The sequence below is a fragment of the Heptranchias perlo genome, chromosome 4 (genome assembly GCF_035084215.1).
Source record: "Heptranchias perlo isolate sHepPer1 chromosome 4, sHepPer1.hap1, whole genome shotgun sequence".
Classification (NCBI taxonomy): Eukaryota; Metazoa; Chordata; class Chondrichthyes; order Hexanchiformes; family Hexanchidae; genus Heptranchias; species Heptranchias perlo.
In genome coordinates, this window is record NC_090328.1 from 93,184,563 (window position 1) to 93,203,510 (window position 18,948).

Genomic DNA, 18,948 nt, shown 5'->3' on the forward strand with positions numbered 1-18,948 from the left:
GAAATTTAAATTTTTTCATATAATTTTTTTTTGTTTATACCTTTATTTTTACTTTTAGAAAATTCAGTTACTGAGAAAAACATGGTGAATGAAAATTTCTTCAGAAAGCATTTTGAATCACTTGTGGGGAAAAGATGGATATAAGTACCCTTCAAGACAGTCACTAAAACAGTGGATGTTATGTGACAGGCAACATGTGATAACTTTAACATTGAAAATCCTATCACAGCGGCCTGTACAGGTGTAACTTGTAATTGCAAGAAAATGTGGACATTTTTCAATGGATGTCACGTGACAGCAGGTTTATGTAAGAGTCTTCAATGGAACAGACAGCTCACATACTTAATTTACTATAGATATGTGGTGCATTCTCCATTTGCCACCATAATGGAGGGGATTTCACCTCGTCATTTGTGGATCATGGAAATTGGCAGAAAATTCCCAAGTTTTGGTCTTACCTTCATTGTACAGCAATATTGTAGGCATGGGATTGAAGACAAGTGCAATAAAAATAACAAAAAAAATAACTAACTGTAGCAGGAAAAGTGTCCATTCACAAATATTCCAGTCAATTCTTGTGTTATTTATATTGTACTTGTTACATCGAAACTACAGCACAGAAACAGGCCATTCGGCCTAACTGGCCTATGCGGCGTTTATGCTCCACACAAGCCTCCTCTCTCCCTACTTCATCGAACCCTATCAGGATACCCTTCTATTCCTTTCTCCCTCATTGCTTATCTAGCTTCCCCTTAAATTCGTCTAAGCTATTTGCCTCAACTACTCCTTGTGGTAATGCGTTCCACATTCTTACCACACTTTGGGTAAAGAAGTTTCTCCTGAATTCCCTATTGAATTTATTAGCAACGATTTTATACTTATGACCTCTAGTTTTGGACTCCCCCACAAGTGGAAACGTTTTCCCTACATCTACCCTATCAAACCCTTACATTATCTTAAAGACCTCTACCAGATCATCCCTCAGCCTTCTCTTTTCTAGAGAAAAGAGCCCAGCCAGTTCAGCCTTTCCTGATAAGGATATCCTCTCAGTTCTGGTATTATCCTTGTGAATCTTTTTTGCACCCTCTCCAATGCCTCTCTATCCTTTCTATAATATGGAGACCAGAACTGTGCACAATTCTCCAAGTGTGGTCTAACCAATGTTCTATGCAAGTTCAACATTACTTCTTTGCTTTTCAATTCTATCTCTCTGGAACTGAACCCTAGTGCTTGATTTGTCTTTTTTTATATAGCCTTATTAACCTGCGTCTCTAATTTTAGTGATTTGTGTATATGTATCCCTATTTATTTACTAAGATGGAATGAAAATAATAAAGATGTGCAATGAAGCATATCTCAACTAAGGCCTACAAAAATTCTGGTGGGATGGAGGATAATGGAGGTTCCAAATTTATGTTATTCCTTTAATGCAGGACCTTATATCATATTATAAACTTAGCCGAATTTTCTTTTCAAATATAAATTTGAAAAAAAGAATAAATTTAGCAAAATTGGTCATCCCGCCTTGCTACATCGCAATAACTTTTTGCTTTCTTTCAAAATACAACTGTCCTTGTTTTTAGCAAAGTTTTTTTTTGAAAAGCATTTTGCATTTTCAAATAAACAGCATACCATTATCAAAACTAATGTGTTTTGCAACAGAAGTTGTTTGAAAATATCTCCTTTCACTGGTTTGGATTAATAACAGTTTTTGCTCTTCTGCTATTTCCTGTATACATGTGTAAGTATTTTTACACAACTCACTGACAAGATCGCCAGTTTGGCGCTAGTTCTTCTCTTGCAACAAGATACTTTCCATAGATGACGTCAGGCTTCCTGCAAAGTGTGAGCTGCTCGAACTTCCTCAGAAGCTTCAGTGGAGAGCTGACTTGAAGGTGGAGACTGATCAAATCCAAACTCAACGTACAAATGCCCGAGAACCAGGAATCGGCAAACAGACCGCCCCGGGCAAGGTAAATAAGGAGCGTCTGTCTGACACTCTGCGCACAACTCGCTGTTGATGTGTTCAGAAGGCCTGATCTTTAGGTTTTCTTTAATCTTTCTTGAGCTGCTCTTGTTATTTCTGGAAGAAAAACGTCGGCGGTGGTGGGCGGGGTCGTTGATCCGATGTCGAACTGTCAGTAAGGCGTTTCCTCTGACTGACGAGATCATGGAAAATGGGGAATCGAGCAGATAGAAGGGAATGAAGAGGACAGCCAGGATTTTGAGAGTTTAAGCAAATGCTCCTTAGAAAAAGTAACATCAGCCGCACAGAGAATAGTAGGTTGGGCGTGATTACAAGAAAATCATTTCATTGAGGGAGTTCAGATGACATAAACCACAAGAGCAAAGCTGGAGCGATTTGTCAGCTGAATCCTAGAGATTAAACAGTTTCCCTTTTCTCCGATTCACATTTTCCAAGACCCCATCTCACTGGCGACGCCTCGCTTGTAGCGGGTGCCTTGTCAGAACCGCAATGTCTTCACGTTATACCTGACCTGGGATTCAGCACTATAGAAGACCAAGACCCAGATGTACAATTGTTTAAAAGGACCAACTTCAAGGGAATGAGGGGAAAAAGCTCAAACAACCTGGACGAAAGAAAGACTTGTACCTAACAATTTATGATGTCTCTCATTCACTTGTGAATTATTTTGAAATATGCAAGCAAATTTAGCAATCATTTTGTACACAGTGAGATCCCACAAACGGCAATGAGATGTTTTCGATGATGTTGGTTGAGGGAGGAATATTTGACATTGGGAGAATTCTTTGTTCTGCTTCAAATAATGCCACAGGCGATTTAATCTCCATCTGAAGTGCAAGTAGGTGGAGGCCCAATTTAATATTTCAGCCAAAGGACAGCACCTCCAATAGTGTAGCACTAAAATATCAGCCTAAATTATATTTTTATGTCATGGAGAAAAGCTTGTAGCTTAGAGGCAGGAGTGCTACTGATGCAAATTAATTCTACTTTCTCATTCTGCTTAGACCCCTTCCTACACTGTCATGCATCATTCTGCTATGAAGCCACTTTTCAGCTGGCTGCATGGAAGTGCATGAAAGCAGTCCAGTTTGATTTGCTTTTCAATGTATGTGTGTGAAAGTCTAAACCTCTGCCCTGGGACCTCTCTTCAGTGTGTCAGCAAAGAATGGGAACTCATCATGTCAGGAATGTTTTAAAATCGGACTATTAGGCCACTCCCCACCCCCCACCCCCCCCAAGAAATGTCAGTTCATACATTGTCCCCTTAACTAAATTTTGATTGCCTGACTGTTGAGAAAATCTCCAATCTACAGACATTCTGGGGTCTTCCTTTCCCTGATCACCTTGCCCCTAAGTAGATCCTTAGGTCTCTGTGAAGACTCCTTCCAAGTAATTTACCTGTTTCTAAGATGACATTGAGAGGCGCTTTGCGCATTTGGGATTCTTTTGTTTCTTTTGTTTCAAAGAGTCAACTAAGTTTCCAAACTTTTAATGAACAGAAAAGCCTGGTAGCCTGCCCACAATTTTCTGATATATGCTGCCAATGGACGAGGTTCCATTCCAGCAGCGTGAACATGGACACTTACCCTCATAATTCAATTTTGATTACTGAACCATATCAGTATCTTGCTGCTTCTGTATATTATTTCAGCTGTAAATAAATTTGACCAAGGTATGTAGCCTGTATGCATTGATCTAGTAGCATGATATTTTCTGCCTTCAGAGGTAATGGTGGGCATCCCACGTATTTCCCAATGAGTGGTATAACACGATTCGGGATTCAGTATTAAACTAGGGTACGCTAACACTTAGACGAATAACTAGGGCTGTAGATAGGGCTTTAAACTAAAAGGGGGGGAGGGGTCAGGTGAGGAGAAATTTAGAAATCTAATGACAAAAGTCAAGGCAACAGAGCAGTGTAGTGATTTGGGTAAAGATAAGCAGAGTGTGGCAGGAAGAGACAGAGAGTTTACCAATAATAGTGCATCAACAAATAAGGTCAAAGCAGGAAAAAATGGTAAGAAGTCAAAATGAAAGGCTCTTTATCTGAAAGCACGGAGCATTTGTAACAAGATAGATTAGTTAGTTGCACAAATAGAGATAAATGGATTTGATCTAATAGCCATTACAGAGACATGGTTGCAAAGTGACCAAGATTAGGAACTAAATGTTCCCGGATACGTGACGTTTCAGAAAAGACAGGTGAAATGGGAAAGGAGGGGGTGTAACTCTAATAATAAAGGATGACATAAGGACAGTGGTGAGAAAGGATCTTGGCTTGGAAGATCAGGAAGTAGAATCAGTATGGGTGGAAATAAGAAATAACAAGGGGCAGAAAACACCGGTGGGAGTAGTTTATAGGCCCCCTAATAGTACCTATACCATTGGACAGTGTATTAATCATGAAATAATAGGAGCTTGTAACAAAGATAATGCAGTAATCATGGGGGAGTTTAATCTTTATATAAACTGAGCAAATCAAATCAAAGGTAGTTTGCAGGACGACTTCATGGAATGCATTCGAGACGGATTCCTAGAGCAATACGTCATGGAACCAACCAGGGAACAGACAATTTTAGATCTTATGTTTTGTAATGAGACAGGGTTAATTAGTAAAGGATCCTCTGAGGAAGAGTGATCATAATATGATAGAATTTCACATTGAGTTTGAGAGTGACATTCTTACGTCCGAAACTAGAGTTTTAAACTTAAATAAATCCAATTACATAGGTATGAGGGGCAAGTTGGCTGAGGTAGATTGGAAAATTAAATTAAAGGGTATGACGGTTGAAAAGCAATGGCAAACATTTAAAGAAATATTTCAATATGCTCAACAAATATACATTCCATTGAGAAATAAAAACTCCACGGGAAAAGTGATCCACCTGTAGCTAACTACAGAAGTTAAGGATAGTATTAGATTAAACGAAGAGGCCTATAATGTTGCCAAGAAGAGTAGTAAGCCTGAGGATCGGGAGAATTTTAGAAACCAGCAAAGGATGACCAAAAAATTGATAAAAAGGGAGAAAATAGAATATGAAAGTAAACTAACAAGAAATATAAAAACGGATTGTAAGAGCTTCTACAAACATGTAAAAAGGAAGGGAGTAGCAAAAATAAACCTTGGTCGCCTAGAGGCTGAGAAAGGAGAAATTATAATGGGGAAATCAGGAAATGGCAGATGCGTTAAACAAATATTTTGCATCTGTCTTCACCACAGAAGATACAAAAAGCATATCAGCAATAGTGGGGAACCAAGGGGCTAATGAGAGTGAGGAACTTAAAGTAATTATTATCAGTAGAGTCAGTAGCGAAAAGGCACTTGAGAAACGAATGGGACTAAAAGCCGATAAATCCCCTGGACCTGATGGCCTACATCCGAAGATTCTAAAAGAGGTGGCTGCAGAGATAGTGGATGCATTGGTTATGATCTTCCAAAATTCCCTAGATTCGAGAATGGTCCCAGCAGATTGGAAGGTAGCAAATGTAACACCGCTATTCAAGAAAGGAGAGAGAGAGAAAACAAGGAACTGCAGGCCAGTTAGCCTGACATCAGTCGTTGGGAAAATGCTAGAATCCATAATTAAGGAAGTGGTAACAGGGCACTTGGAGCACCATAATATGATTAGGCAGAGTCAACATGGTTTTATGAAAGGGAAATCGTGTCCGATAAATTTATTGGAGTTTTTTGAGGCTGTAACTAGCAGGGTAGATAAAGGGGAACCAGTGGATGCAGTATATTTGGATTTTCAAAAGGCATTCGATAAGGTGACACATAAAATGTTGTTCCCCAAATAAGGGCTCATGGGGTTGGGGGTAACATATTAGCATGGATAGAGGATTGGTTAACGGACAGAAAGTAGAGAGTAGGGATAAACAGGTCATTTTCAGGTTGGCAGGCTGTAACTAGTGGGATACTGCAAGGATCAGTGCTTGGGCCTCAGCTATTTACAATCTATATTAATGACTTGGATGAAGGGACCGAGTGTAATGTATCCAAGTTTGCTGATGATACAAAGCTAGGTGGAAAAGTAAGCTGTGAGGAGGACACAAAGGGCTTGATTTTCAAATGGCGGCGGGATGGCGGGGTCAATGGGCACATGGGTAACCCGACTAATAAAATCTTACCGTTTCGCATGCGATCACGAGTTAATTGGTGGCCCTTAACATGGCTTCCGGGTTTGCCGTCCGAAAGCTGCGCAGTGGGCGGACTGCGCACCCACATCACAGGCTGTCAGCTGGAACGGCTCTATTTAAAGGGTCACTGCTCCAAAGGCTTTTGCTGCAGCAAACACCAAAAAGGCACAATGGAGCAGCACAAGATTTAATGATGCCTCACTGCAGCAGCTACTGGCCGGAGTGAGGAGGAGGGAAGTGTTTGCAGCCATGGTGCCCCCCCCCCCCCCCGCCATCCTGATGGTGTCAGTTTGAGGGGGTCCGAAAAGTTGGTAAATATGTGTCAACAGAACAATTCTGAGTGGAAGCTAAGAATTTTCAGTGTAAACACAAAGATCTCCCAGCCAAAAGTTTGTCTGAAAGAGCAGAGTGCCCTGCTGTAATAACTCACCTTTTATCCCCATCTCTCAAACAAGCATTTCAACGTCCAACTGGCTGCCGGCTGAAACACGTCTCCTAAAACATGGAGTGTTTCCCACAGCACGGGAAACACGCTGAGGCAGAATAAAAATTGGTCCCCTGCCTCAATCACCCTGAAATTAACTACTTCAAATACTTAAACCATCTAAATAACTGTGTTAACTATCATCCCGCTGGCTTTAATTGCCGGTGGGATTTCCGTATTCGTGAGGCACGCGCACACACAGATGCGTCCGTGGGGAACCCGGAAGTCAGCGGGTTGGAGCCGTCACCCTCACCCGCTTGGGATTTCCCCGATTTTCGGAGCCCCCCGGCCCCCAACGCACCCGCACTTCAGCTTGAAAATCGAGCCCAAAGCCCAAAGACAGGTTAAGTGAGTGGGCGAGAAGGTGGCAGAGACAGTATAATGTGGGGAAATGTGAGGTTATTCACTTTGGTAGGAAGAATAGAAAAGCATAATATTTTTTAACTGGTGAGAAACTATTAAATGTTGGTGTCCAGAGAGACTTGGGTATCCTGGTACAAGAAACACAAAAAGTTAGCATGCAGGTACAGGAGGTAATTAGGAAGGCAAATGGCATGTTGGCCTTTATTGCAAAGGGGTTGGAGTACAAGAGTAAGGATGTCTTACTACAATTGTATAGGGCTTTGGTGAGACCTCACCTGGAGTACTGCGTACAGTTTTGGTCTCCTTATTTAAAGAAGGATATACTTGCCTTAGAGGCGGTGCAACAAAGGTTCACTAGATTGATTCCTGGGAAGAGAGGGTTGTCCTATGAGGAGAGGTTGAGTAAAATGGGCCTATACTCTCTGGAGTTTAGAAGAATGAGAGGTGATCACATTAAAATATATAAGATTCTGAGGGAGCTTGACAGGATAGATGCTGAGAGGTTGTATCCCCTGGATGGTGATTCTAGAACTAGAGGGCATAATCGCAAGATAAGGGGTTGGCCATTTAAGACTGAGATGAGGAGGTTGTGAATCTTTGGAATTCTCTACCCCAGAGGGCTGTGGATGCTGAGTCGTTGAATATATTCAAGGCTGAGATAGATTTTTGGACTCCAGGGGAATCATGGGATATGGGGATCGGGCAGGAAAGTGGAGTTGAGGTCAAAGATCAGTCAGGATTTGATTGAATGGCGGAGCAGGCTCGAGGGGTCGTACGGCCTACTCCTGCTCCTATTTCTTATGTTCTTAGAATAAAGACACAGGCTTTGTTTCATATGGGACTGATGCGCTTATGTAAAATGTTGTCTAGCTATGAACATGAATAGAGGTTGGAAAATAGTTTGAACAAAGAGAAGTAATTTAGCACAATTGGCATGGTCATTGTTGGAGACCAGAAGGACAGCTGATGAGGTAAATGAAAAATTCACAATTGTACAGTAGGCAGCACATACAAAGAGGAGTGAGAAAAGGCCATCTGAAGCTTCAGTGCTCACCCTATCTAATTAGCAGGTGCAACCTTCTGCACCATCATCTTCAATCGTTAGTAATATTAATTTCTGAGAAAAAAAAACCTGTCACCAATTTCAGGAATAACACCAGGAAATTCCTCCCCGACTCTCTAAAGCAAGCAAGCAGGCTCCAAGAGACTATGGTACATCATAAGACATAAGCAACTAACCCCGCATCCCCAGTATGCGTCAATGCCCATAGGAACATAGACTATACAGAACCAGAAAAGAACATTTTTATTTGTCGGCCTGGTCTCAAAGGCACTTGCTGCAGGCTGCATCTCCTGTGCTGCTGCTAGGACAGCTGGGCCCTAACTTTTTTCTGCCACATGTGCAGGCATCTGAGGGGCTGGCAGGAGGGCGGTGTTGTCCTAAGAGGCAGCATCATCACTTGGTAGATCGATTTTGTGGTCCATTGGTTGACTTTTTTCTGGAGGCTTGAGCTGTGTCACCATCTGTAGCCATCTCCTAGTTTCCCTTCTCTTTCTGGCTCAACTACCTGGCAAGGATTGTTGGGTTCATGCTATTGTGCCTCAAACTCATGCTATGGTTGGAGGCCTGAGATGGCACAACGTGGCAGTACACTCCACAAGACACAGAGCCGCTATTAACATTATAACTTCTACTCTTAAGCTCTTTATATTTGCTTCTCTGGCTCAAATTGATTGTGCCCAAACTGACTGTGGATTGAATGAGCTGATGACTACTTGCTTCTGATTAACTGACCAAGTGACTTTGGACTGAATCAGCTGACTTCTGCTCAACTGACTTCTGCTGACTCTGCCCAACTGCTGACTGATTTGGAGACAACGAACGGCCCTTTTTACGACTTGAGACGTTTTACTGTGTTAAAGCTGCTATATAAATGCAAGTTATTGTGGCTGTTTTTATACTTTAAATTTCACTGAAAACCCCCTTTTCCAGGTTTGAACCTTACTGTCCAATTAAGAAAGGTTAACTGGTAATGCAAGTCCCTTCCAATGAGCCAATCAATTTTGACTGATGTATATAGAAATGATGTATGGTCAAAATTTCACATGATGAAATCAGAACATCTTGGACATTATGTTACAAACTGTAAACAGATAACTTCCCTCATCAGGTAAACAACAAAAATTAAAAGGAGTTTTTTGTCACACCTGAAGACTCTAAGAATAATGGATGATATCTTAGAATTTAATCATAATTCAAATACAAACAATGTTAAGAATTACATCAAAGAAATAGAACACAAGTTTGACCGGCGTAGATCAGAAATGATGTTCGGTCAAAATTCTTGTCAATTCGAGCCAGAGAAGCAAATATAAAGAGCTTAAGAGTAGAAGTCATAATGTTAGTAGAGGCTCTGTATCTTGTGGCGTGTACTGCTACATTGTGCCATCTCAGATCTCCAACCATAATAACAAATGAACTGAACATTGATCTTCAATGCTGCCTGCGACTGAGCAACATAAATGCCATTTACCTGCATAACAAGAGTCACTATGCCTCAAAAACATATTCATTGTTTAAAAGCACTTTGAGTTATTTTGACATGATAAGCCACATTATAAATGCAGCTATTCTTCTATTCTTATACATAATCCACCTGTGTTATTATGGTGTAACATTGATAATGTTATCACAGGACATGCTATTTAATGACTGTAACCATGGTACCAGAATGTTCTTACAATGCTGAATTGTTTTCTTTTTGATACAGTTCTGGTTCCATTCTCAGATGTCCTTCTTAACATTGTTTACATTTGAATTGTGACTTAATGCTCTGATATCATCCATTGTGACAAATTTCCATTGCTTACTTGATGAGGGAAGTTAAGTGTTTACAGCTTGTAATATGTTAGCCCTGATAAAGGTTACTAAATAAAACACTTTGCTGTAACAAAAAAAAAGAATCCATTCATGCTCAATTATGAGAAAGGTGAAAGGGATGCAACAAGGACTCTTTAGAGACAATCATTTGTCTATTCTCAAATTTTTGAGAAGCTGTGAGTTGCAGCTTTACATAGATTAAAAATGGGACTGGACAGGTTCTCTCATGGGGCAAACTGAGCATTAGCAATTCAGATCCATATAGTTTCCAAAAATGAGCTTTTCCATGAGGCACAGTAAACTGCAGAGAAACTACATTTTATCTATCTTCTGAAACCATCTAACGAGGCAAACAAGATGGAAGACAATTACCTAGAGCAAAAGCCTGGCCTGGCAACCTGAAACAAGCAAATGAAGACACTGGTGGTCATTCCCTCTTTCTATCAGAGAACAACTAGTGACGAAAAAATCAGCAGGATGACTACAGAACCTGTTCCTTTGGAGCATTTTTGCCCAAATGGGCAAGTCAGGCATAAAGTCTGCAGTCTCTTGCAGTGTTGCAGCTATGTGTGCATCTGGGCTGCATATGCAGCCACAGTGGTTTCAACTGATTATGTCTTGATTAAGTTTCCAGCAAAGATTCAAAATATACCATTTGATTTCTTAGACCCAATGTTTCAGACAAGCTTAAGGAGTAGTCAAACAAAATGGTAGAATTTCTGCTCAAACTTGCTTGAATTTGCAAATCTGCTGCTCTGAAAATAGCTCTTCTCAATGACAACTCTGGTAGAGGCATGTTCTTCATTGTAATGCTCCTCAGCTCTGTTCTTCCAACTCTTAGAGAGATCATTAGCCATTGGCAATGATGTGTGTCCTTCATTACCCACAAGCCATCCGTTCACTTGACTATCTGCCTTGAAGAGCTCAGAGAAGGCAGAATTCCTGTGGATAAATGCATCGTGGCAACTTCTAGTAAACCTGGCATTGATGTGAAGGATTCTTTGCATCTGGTTACTCATAATCTGGACATTCAGCAAGTGGTACCCCTTCTGTTAAGAATGGGAGTTCATGGTAGGCGCTTGATATAGTTGCTTGAAGGGCACTGATGAATATGCAGTGAAGTCAAGAGGTCAATTGATTACAGCAGCATGTCGAGAAAGTAAGCTCTGTATGTTTATAAAGCTGGCACTTATTTTCAAGGTTCGAAAATCATGGGCAGCATGTGCCTGAATTTTTGATATGTGTTACCAGTGGGCATGGTTGTCCTGTCAACTGTATGGACTTATAAAATTGACTCCTTATATCAGTAAAGTCTAGACCCCTGATGAATTTTGCATGGGCATAGAATTAAATGAACTATTTGCTGGACTCAGCCAGAGAAATATTCCATTAAACAGTCAACTGTCTAAAATGGATGAATGATTTCCCAGTATTTCCAAGTAATAGTAGAACATTTTCAGTTCTACTACAAAGGTATGTGGTCAAAATGTTGTGGGAGTGTGGTCTTCCAAATTAGGTCCGTTTTGCAACATACGTCATGTGGATTGAGCGTGGCTGGTGAAACAGCCCATTGAAATTGGAAGATAATATATTCTTGAATACATCAAAGTTTGATTCTTAGGAAGTAGGTGGTGCAATGGTTCGACAACCTCCTGGAGCAGGTTTGAATTCAAATCTGTCTAATGGGATGGAAATAATTTCTTTCTGCTGATTATAGGGGCCCAAGGTAAAATAGGTTACCCACTCTCAATCCACTTCCAGGTGCAGCAAATCTACAGCATAAGAAACTGCCTGTAATTTGATACTTATTGGCAATCTCAAAGAGGCCACAAGAAAGATAGTTGTGGGAACGAGAAATGCCACATTGATATATAGGGATGCTGTACTGACCCTTGATTTGAGAGACCATAGGTAATTTTAACGTGTATCACCGGGCAAAAAATAGGCGACAGCAAATTGGTCACCCACTTTACACCTCACCCGATTTTCTTTTCCATTGAATTCAATACGGTGTAAAATGGGCGGCCGATTCGCTATCGCCCATTTTTTGCCGAGCAATAAGAGTTAAAATTACCCCCACAGGATGAAGATTTCCTGTGTTTGGATTTGTAGTGAAATCGTCAACATGTATGTAAAGAATGTTTATTACTTCACTTCAAATAGCAAACAATAGAATGCTTCCTGATTGAGGGGTTTGTGATGAGGGGGTTTTATTCTGCGTCTAAATCGTGCAATATTTGAGCTTGGAATGTTTGGTGTTGGTGAGTACAACAATTTTTCTAAACTATTAGCGGGATATATCTTGATGATTACAATGTGTACTTGTTAATTTAAACAAAAAAATGCAATTTGTGAAAAGTCTTTAGCTGCTACTTATGCTTTCTGAAAGTACTTGGCTTCATTCAGAACTCAGGGTATATTCACCTTATATCATGATCATTTTCACACTCATGTTATCTTAATGGATGCACTGCAGCAACTCGCCAAGGCTTCTTCAATAGCGACTCCCAAACCTGTGACCTCTACCACCTAGAAAGACAATGGCAGCAGGTGCTTAGGAACATCATCACCTCCAAATTCCCCTCCAAGTCACACACCATCCCGACTTGGACAGATATCGCCATTATTTCATCGTCGTTGGGTCAAAATCCTGGCACTCCCTACCTAACAGCACTGTGGGAGAACCTTCACCACGTGGATTGCAGTGGTTGAAGAAGGAGGCTCACCACGACCTTCTCAAGGGCCACTGGGGATGGGCAATAATTGCTGTTCTTACTAGCGATGCCCATATCCCAAGAATGAAAAAAAAAAGTAATTTTATTACCAACTTGTATAGTCAATTTGACACTCTGTTCAATTGTTCGAGACTGACACCATAATGGTTAATAGCCATATGACTTTATTTAGTACAAGCAAGAATCAATACATTACAGTATTTAAGCAGTAGTTTACAAAGCACAATTGAGAATTATATTACGCTGTTGTTCTTTGGGTAGAAGCCACAACCTCGTTCCCCCTTCCTTCATTCACATACTCTCGTTCTCGATTACCTGCCTGGTACTTTCTTTTCTGTCCTCTACCCTGAGTCTGAGTAGGGGCTAGCTACTTATACACTAGTACTTATACTACTTAGCCCCTAGCCCCCCTTTCCACTGCAGCAAATTTAAGCCATTTGTAGATGGTTCCCTTATCAGCACTTTTAGGGGCCTATCAATCGTTCTTCCTTGATTCCAGAATGTTGTTGCTCAGCGACATGTACGGACATACAGGCCCATCCTTTGTTTCACTGTTTTAGCCTCAGATAGCATGGTTTTATGTTTTTAATCACGAGTATTACTGCATTAAGGCTTGTTCCTGTTGTTTCTCACCCAAAACTCCGATAGGTCTAACCCTTTGAATTCCTCATACAGGAAACTATATTCCTTTACAGTCCCCACCTTGAGGCCGAGAGAGTCTGGCTTTCGAGTCCTCACACCGACCCTATTTTCCACTGAGCAAAGCTGTGATTTCTAAGGTCTGCTGTCTACGTTTGACTTTCTTCAGGGTTCACTTCATACATATTAGTAGTATGATTAAAACAATTATCATGATTCCCTGAACAAACACAAAGCCACGAGAGTAATCCTACCCATGGATTCTGTCCGACATTATACACAGTTTCCCATCATTCATGATTCGAATGGTAGATGTTCCCTTTTCAGTGTCAACATTGCATTGTTTCATTTCAGTCTTTCAATCGTAGTCTCCAACAGCAATGTGGCCTTATCACGTTCTTGTCTTGTCAGCATCACATACCTATCTGAACCATTTACTCTTCTGGTTTATAAGGGCTGTGGACTTCCAACTGTCCCAAGAGCTCTAACTTTTGGGTGCAGAGTGCCCTATCTTTATACTATTCGGCTGCTGAGGTTGCAGATATGCATCTCTGGTCTTATCTCCTGGTCGTAAATTATTCCACTCCCATGCTGGCTCTGTTAAACAGCTTCAGATGAACCGTACCACGTAGCGTGACGATCTCATCCTTTATCTCCTGATTTACAAGCTCCTTTTGTTCACACAGAGACAGCAACTTTGTCTCCCCCAGCACTGTCCTCTTGCTAAATACCTAGTCGTTATGTGTGATGGGATACTTGACTATGCTCTGTTTAAACCATATTCTTACATCTCCCTACCTTTGAACCTGAATGAAACCTCTCTGGGTCAATTTTCACCCTGAGTTACATTTTATTACATAAACACACATAAAAATATACATTTTGCTTCGAAATTTCACTTGGTTAATATTACACATCGTGATATAGACAAAGAAAATCATAATGCACTGTACAGAAAACTACAGTGTCCCATATTATCAAGAAATCATGGACTTAAAAGATTCTCCAGCTCTCATGTTACGAATATCCATCTTATGCATAGTTTTCGTCAGTTGTCCCAATTTCATTGTTAACTGAAAGGAACCTAACCCTGAATTTTGGAAATCCAAATTACTATGTCCGTTTTTACTTTAATTTCCTCAATTTCAATCCCTCTGATTGGGACCAGTGTTCAACTCTATCCTGATTGTTTCATTAATTGTTTCTCTGTGGAGCACGTGCCAGTGCCTTGTTTAAAAGGTTTCATCACTCTCCTGGGCCACGTTAACCAGTGTTAACATGTGTTGTTGCCAAGTAACTGAGCATGTCAGAGAGCCATTCTTCAGTGTATCTTCTTTATATTAGTTGCCTCACATGTAACATCTCATAGGTAATGTTCTTGAATATTAACTTTCTGCTGGACAGTTTCTTTTCCCTCATGGTTTTGGTGGATATGTTTCCACAGCACGCTTCATATGTCAGAGTAGCTGCTCTGTTAGAAGAGTGGCTCCAATAGCTCACCAGGCCGTAGGCCTTTTAAACCATGTTCTTCATCCTGGTCTCCATTTCCAATTGATGGCAACATACATTTGTATCTTTCATGTTCACTGTAGCCATTCTTGGGCATTTGGGCTATCTTTTCAAAAGATCACTGGGGGCCGGAGGTCTCTTTCTTCATTCGTGGGATGTGGGCGTCGCTGACAAGGCCAGCATTTATTGCCCATCCCTAATTGCCCTCGAGAAGGTGGTGGTGAGCCGCCGCCTTGAACCACTGCAGTCCGTGTGGTGAAGGTTCTCCCACAGTGCTGTTAGGTAGGGAGTTCCAGGATTTTGACCCAGCGACGATGAAGGAACGGTGATATATTTCCAAGTCGGGATGGTGTGTGACTTGGAGGGGAACGTGCAGGTGGTGTTGTTCCCATGTGCCTGCTGCCCTTGTCCTTCTAGGTGATAGAGGTCGCAGGTTTGGGAGGAGCTGTCGAAGAAGCCTTGGCGAGTTGCTGCAATGCATCCTGTAGATGATACACACTGCAGCCACAGTGCGCTGGTGGTGAAGGGAGTGAATGTTTTGGGTGGTGGATGGAGTGCCAGTCAAGCGGGCTGCTTTATCCTGGATGGTATCGAGCTTCGTGAGTGTTGTTGGAGCTGCACTCATCCAGGCAAGTGGAGAGTTTTCCATCACACTCCTGACTTGTGTCTTGTAGATGGTGGAAAGGCTTTGGGGAGTCATGAGGTGAGTCATGCGCCACAGAATACCCAGCCTCTGACCTCCTCTTGTAGCCACAGTATTTGTGTGGCTGGTCCAGTTAAGTTTCTGGTCAGTGGTGACCCCCCCAGGATTTTGATGGTGGGGGATTCGGCGATGGTAATGCCATTGATTGTCACGGGGAGGTGGTTATACTCTCTCTAGTTGGAGATGGTCATTGCCTGGCACTTGTCCAGCGCAAATTTTACTTGCTATTTATCAGCGCAAGCCTGGATGTTGTCCAGGTCTTGCTGCATGCGGGCACGGATTGCTTCATTATCTGAGGGATTGTGAATGGAACTGTACACTGTGCTATCATCAGTGTACGTCCCCACTTCTGACCTTATGATAGAGGGAAGGTCATCGATGAAGCAGCTGAAGATGGTTGGCCCTAGGACACTGCCCTGAGGAACTCCTGCAGCAATGTTCTGGGGCTGAGATGTTTGGCTTCCAACAACCACTACCATCTTCCTTTGTCCTAGGTATAACTCCAGCCACTGGAGAGTTTTCCCCATGATTCCCATTGACTTCAATTTTACTAGGGTTCCTTGGTGCCACACTCGGTCAAATGCTGCCTTAATGTCAAGTGCAGTCACTCTCACCTCACCTCTGGAATTCATCTCTTTTGTCCATGTTTGGACCAAGGCTGTAATGAGGTCTGGAGCCGAGTGGACCTGGCGGAACCCAAGCTGAGCATCGGTGAGCAGGTTATTGGTGAGTAAGTGTCGCTTGATAGCACTGTTGACGACACCTTCCATCACTTTGCTGATGATTGAGAGTAGACTGATGGGGCAATAATTGGCCAGATTGGATTTGTCCTGCTTTTTGTGGACAGGACATACTTGGGCAATTTTCCACATTGTTGGGTAGATGCCAGTTTTGTAGCTGTACCGGAACAGCTTGGCTGGAGGTGGATGGTCCTGATGTCTTGAATAGTGGCCAGGTTATCAAATGCAGTTTTCTCATTGTTCAGTATAGGCAAGGACACAAATATTTACAAGAGAAACCTATCAATTTATTATTCTCAACTACAATTTCCTGACTTTCATTAGATTGTACATTTATACCAGATTGATATCTTTTGGTAAATCATGTCCAGGTCAATGACTTTAGAGAAATTCCCATTTGGTGTAATTTCCCTGTTTCCATTCTTCAATTCTCAATCACTTCCTCTCATCCATGAGCCCTGGAGGAATTTTACTGTCCAATATCAATACATTTTTTTGTTTATTTTACTTAAATTTTTCTTGAACTGTTTTTCATTTCCCAAAATATCTCACTACATTGCACCTGAGTCCATTCCATCATTTCAAAATTATCCTAATTCCAGAGAGCAGTATTGGTGGACTGACAGGACTCATCAAGGTACAATTTTATTCCCTCCCCAAAATACTTTCTTCCTTAATACACAGCATTGGGCAGGAACCACTTAGACTCGACTCCTTTTATTTTAAAATATAATTTGATTACCCTCTTAAACTACATGTTAATTTTCCCTTCTCGAGTGCTTGAATTGCAACTTATCCCAATTTATCTTATCAGTTCCAATTTCAGAAACAAATTATGCCCAGTCTTGGTGGTTTTATGGTAGACAATTGTAAACAATTTTACAACACCAAGTTATAGTCCAGCAATTTTATTTTAAATTCACAAGCTTTCGGAGATTTTCTCCTTCCTCAGGCAAATGTTAGAGACAGAGTACTTGTAATTACTTTTGAATGTAACTCCAATATCTCCCCTGTCGAGCACTCTGTCTTGAAAGATAATAAATAACCCTGAATGGGTTAAAGCCGAGCCTTTGAGAGGCAAAGCCTCAGTCCAAATTGTCACCATGCTGCGATATTGGATATCTGCCAATGTCTGCAGATAACATCTTAAATTCTTCACACCACTAGCAGTTTCTTGCACCAACACATCTCCGGCAAAGGTTGCTCCATAACTTTCTAAAGCACTGTATGTCAAAGAACTACTCTTGTTAATCCTGCGCCATTAATACTTATGCAATCCAGAAACCATTGTCCTCTGTTTTAAAAGAAACATAGAAAATCCATTGTGGCTCTTCTTGAGAGCCTAAGGGGTTAATTTGTCAATTCCAGATTTCCTTCTATCACCGTATCCACTTCAATGAAGAAACTTTAAAATCTTATATGCATAACTAACATCTCCCAAGTTTTCTCTCCCTCTCTCATTAAGGGATGATAAAACTGCTTATGAGTCAGCAGATTAACATGCTGGAAGTTCAGGGGGTGGGGAGGAGTCAATCACAATAGCAGTTTTTTTTAGCTGTAATGTCATTAAAACAAAAATGCTTTAAAGACGTGCAAATTGATCTATTTCCAAAAAGTCCTTGTGCTTTTATAACAATGATAACGTGCATAAACATCTTAATACAATTAAACTCTGGATAATAAATTTCAGCTTCTCTAACATCCAATTTTCAAAATGAGCGATGAAGGCACAAAAGATTTACCAATTTTTATCCATCCATAGTAATTGAAAATCTGTTAAAAACAATAGTATTTCCTTCTATTAACTTTAAACATTCTATGAAATAATTCTGCAGTACAATCTAACTACTCCAGATCCTTATCACAGAGATAGCAGAGATCCTTTAACCATTGGTCACATTAGTTTGACCACCATCAATCACAAGATCAACGGGTCAGCTTGCTAACAGCTATAACATTTTAGTTATGTTTTATTTGATCATGGGATGTGGGCGTCGCTGGCGAGGCCAGCATTTATTGCCCATCCCTAATTGCCCTTGAGAAGGTGATGGTGAGCCGCCTTCTTGAACCGCTGCAGTCCGTGTGGTGAAGGTTCTCCCACAGTGCTGTTCGGTAGGGAGTTCCAGGATTTTGACCCAGTGATGATGAAGGAACGGTGATATATTTCCAAGTCGGGATGGTGTGTGACTTGGAGGGGAACGTGCAGGTGATGTTGTTCCCATGTGCCTGCTGCCCTTGTCCTTCTAGGTGGTAGAGGTCGCGGGTTTGGGAGGAGCCGTCGAAGAAGCCTTGGCGAGTTGCTGCAGTGCATCCTGTAGATGGTACACACTGCAGCCACTGTGCGCCGGTGGTGAAGGGAGTGAATATTTAGGGTGGTGGATGGGGTGCCAATCAACCAGGCTGCTTTATTCTGGATGGTGTAGAACTTCTTAAGTGTTGTTGGAGCTGCACTCATCCAGGCAAGTGGAGAGTATTCCATCACACTGCTGACTTGTGCCTTGTAGATGGTGGAAAGGCTTTGGGGAGTCAGGAGGTGAGTCACTCGCCTCAGAATACCTAGCCTCTGACCTGCTCTTGTAACCACAGCATTTATGTGGCTGGTCCAGTTAAGTTTCTGGTCAGTGGTGACCCCCCAGGATGTTGATGGTGGGGGATTCGGCGATGGTAATGCCATTGAATATCAAGGGGAGGTGGTTCGACTCTCTCTTGTTGGAGTTGGTCATTGCCTGGCACTTGTCTGGTGCGAATGTTACTTGCCAATTATCAGCCC

At 41.5% G+C, this 18,948-nt stretch overlaps 1 protein-coding gene across 1 annotated transcript in view; it reads left to right on the forward strand.

Moving 5' to 3' along the window:
• Positions 1–1,843: 1,843 nt before the first annotated feature.
• The window catches only part of hacd4 (3-hydroxyacyl-CoA dehydratase 4), a 51,258-nt gene continuing 34,153 nt past the window's right edge, over positions 1,844–18,948 (forward strand). Inside the window, exon 1 of the mRNA XM_067983304.1 lies at positions 1,844–1,973. Coding sequence (XP_067839405.1) covers positions 1,930–1,973 — 44 coding nt within the window. The 5' untranslated portion in view covers positions 1,844–1,929. The remainder of the gene's footprint in view (positions 1,974–18,948) is intronic.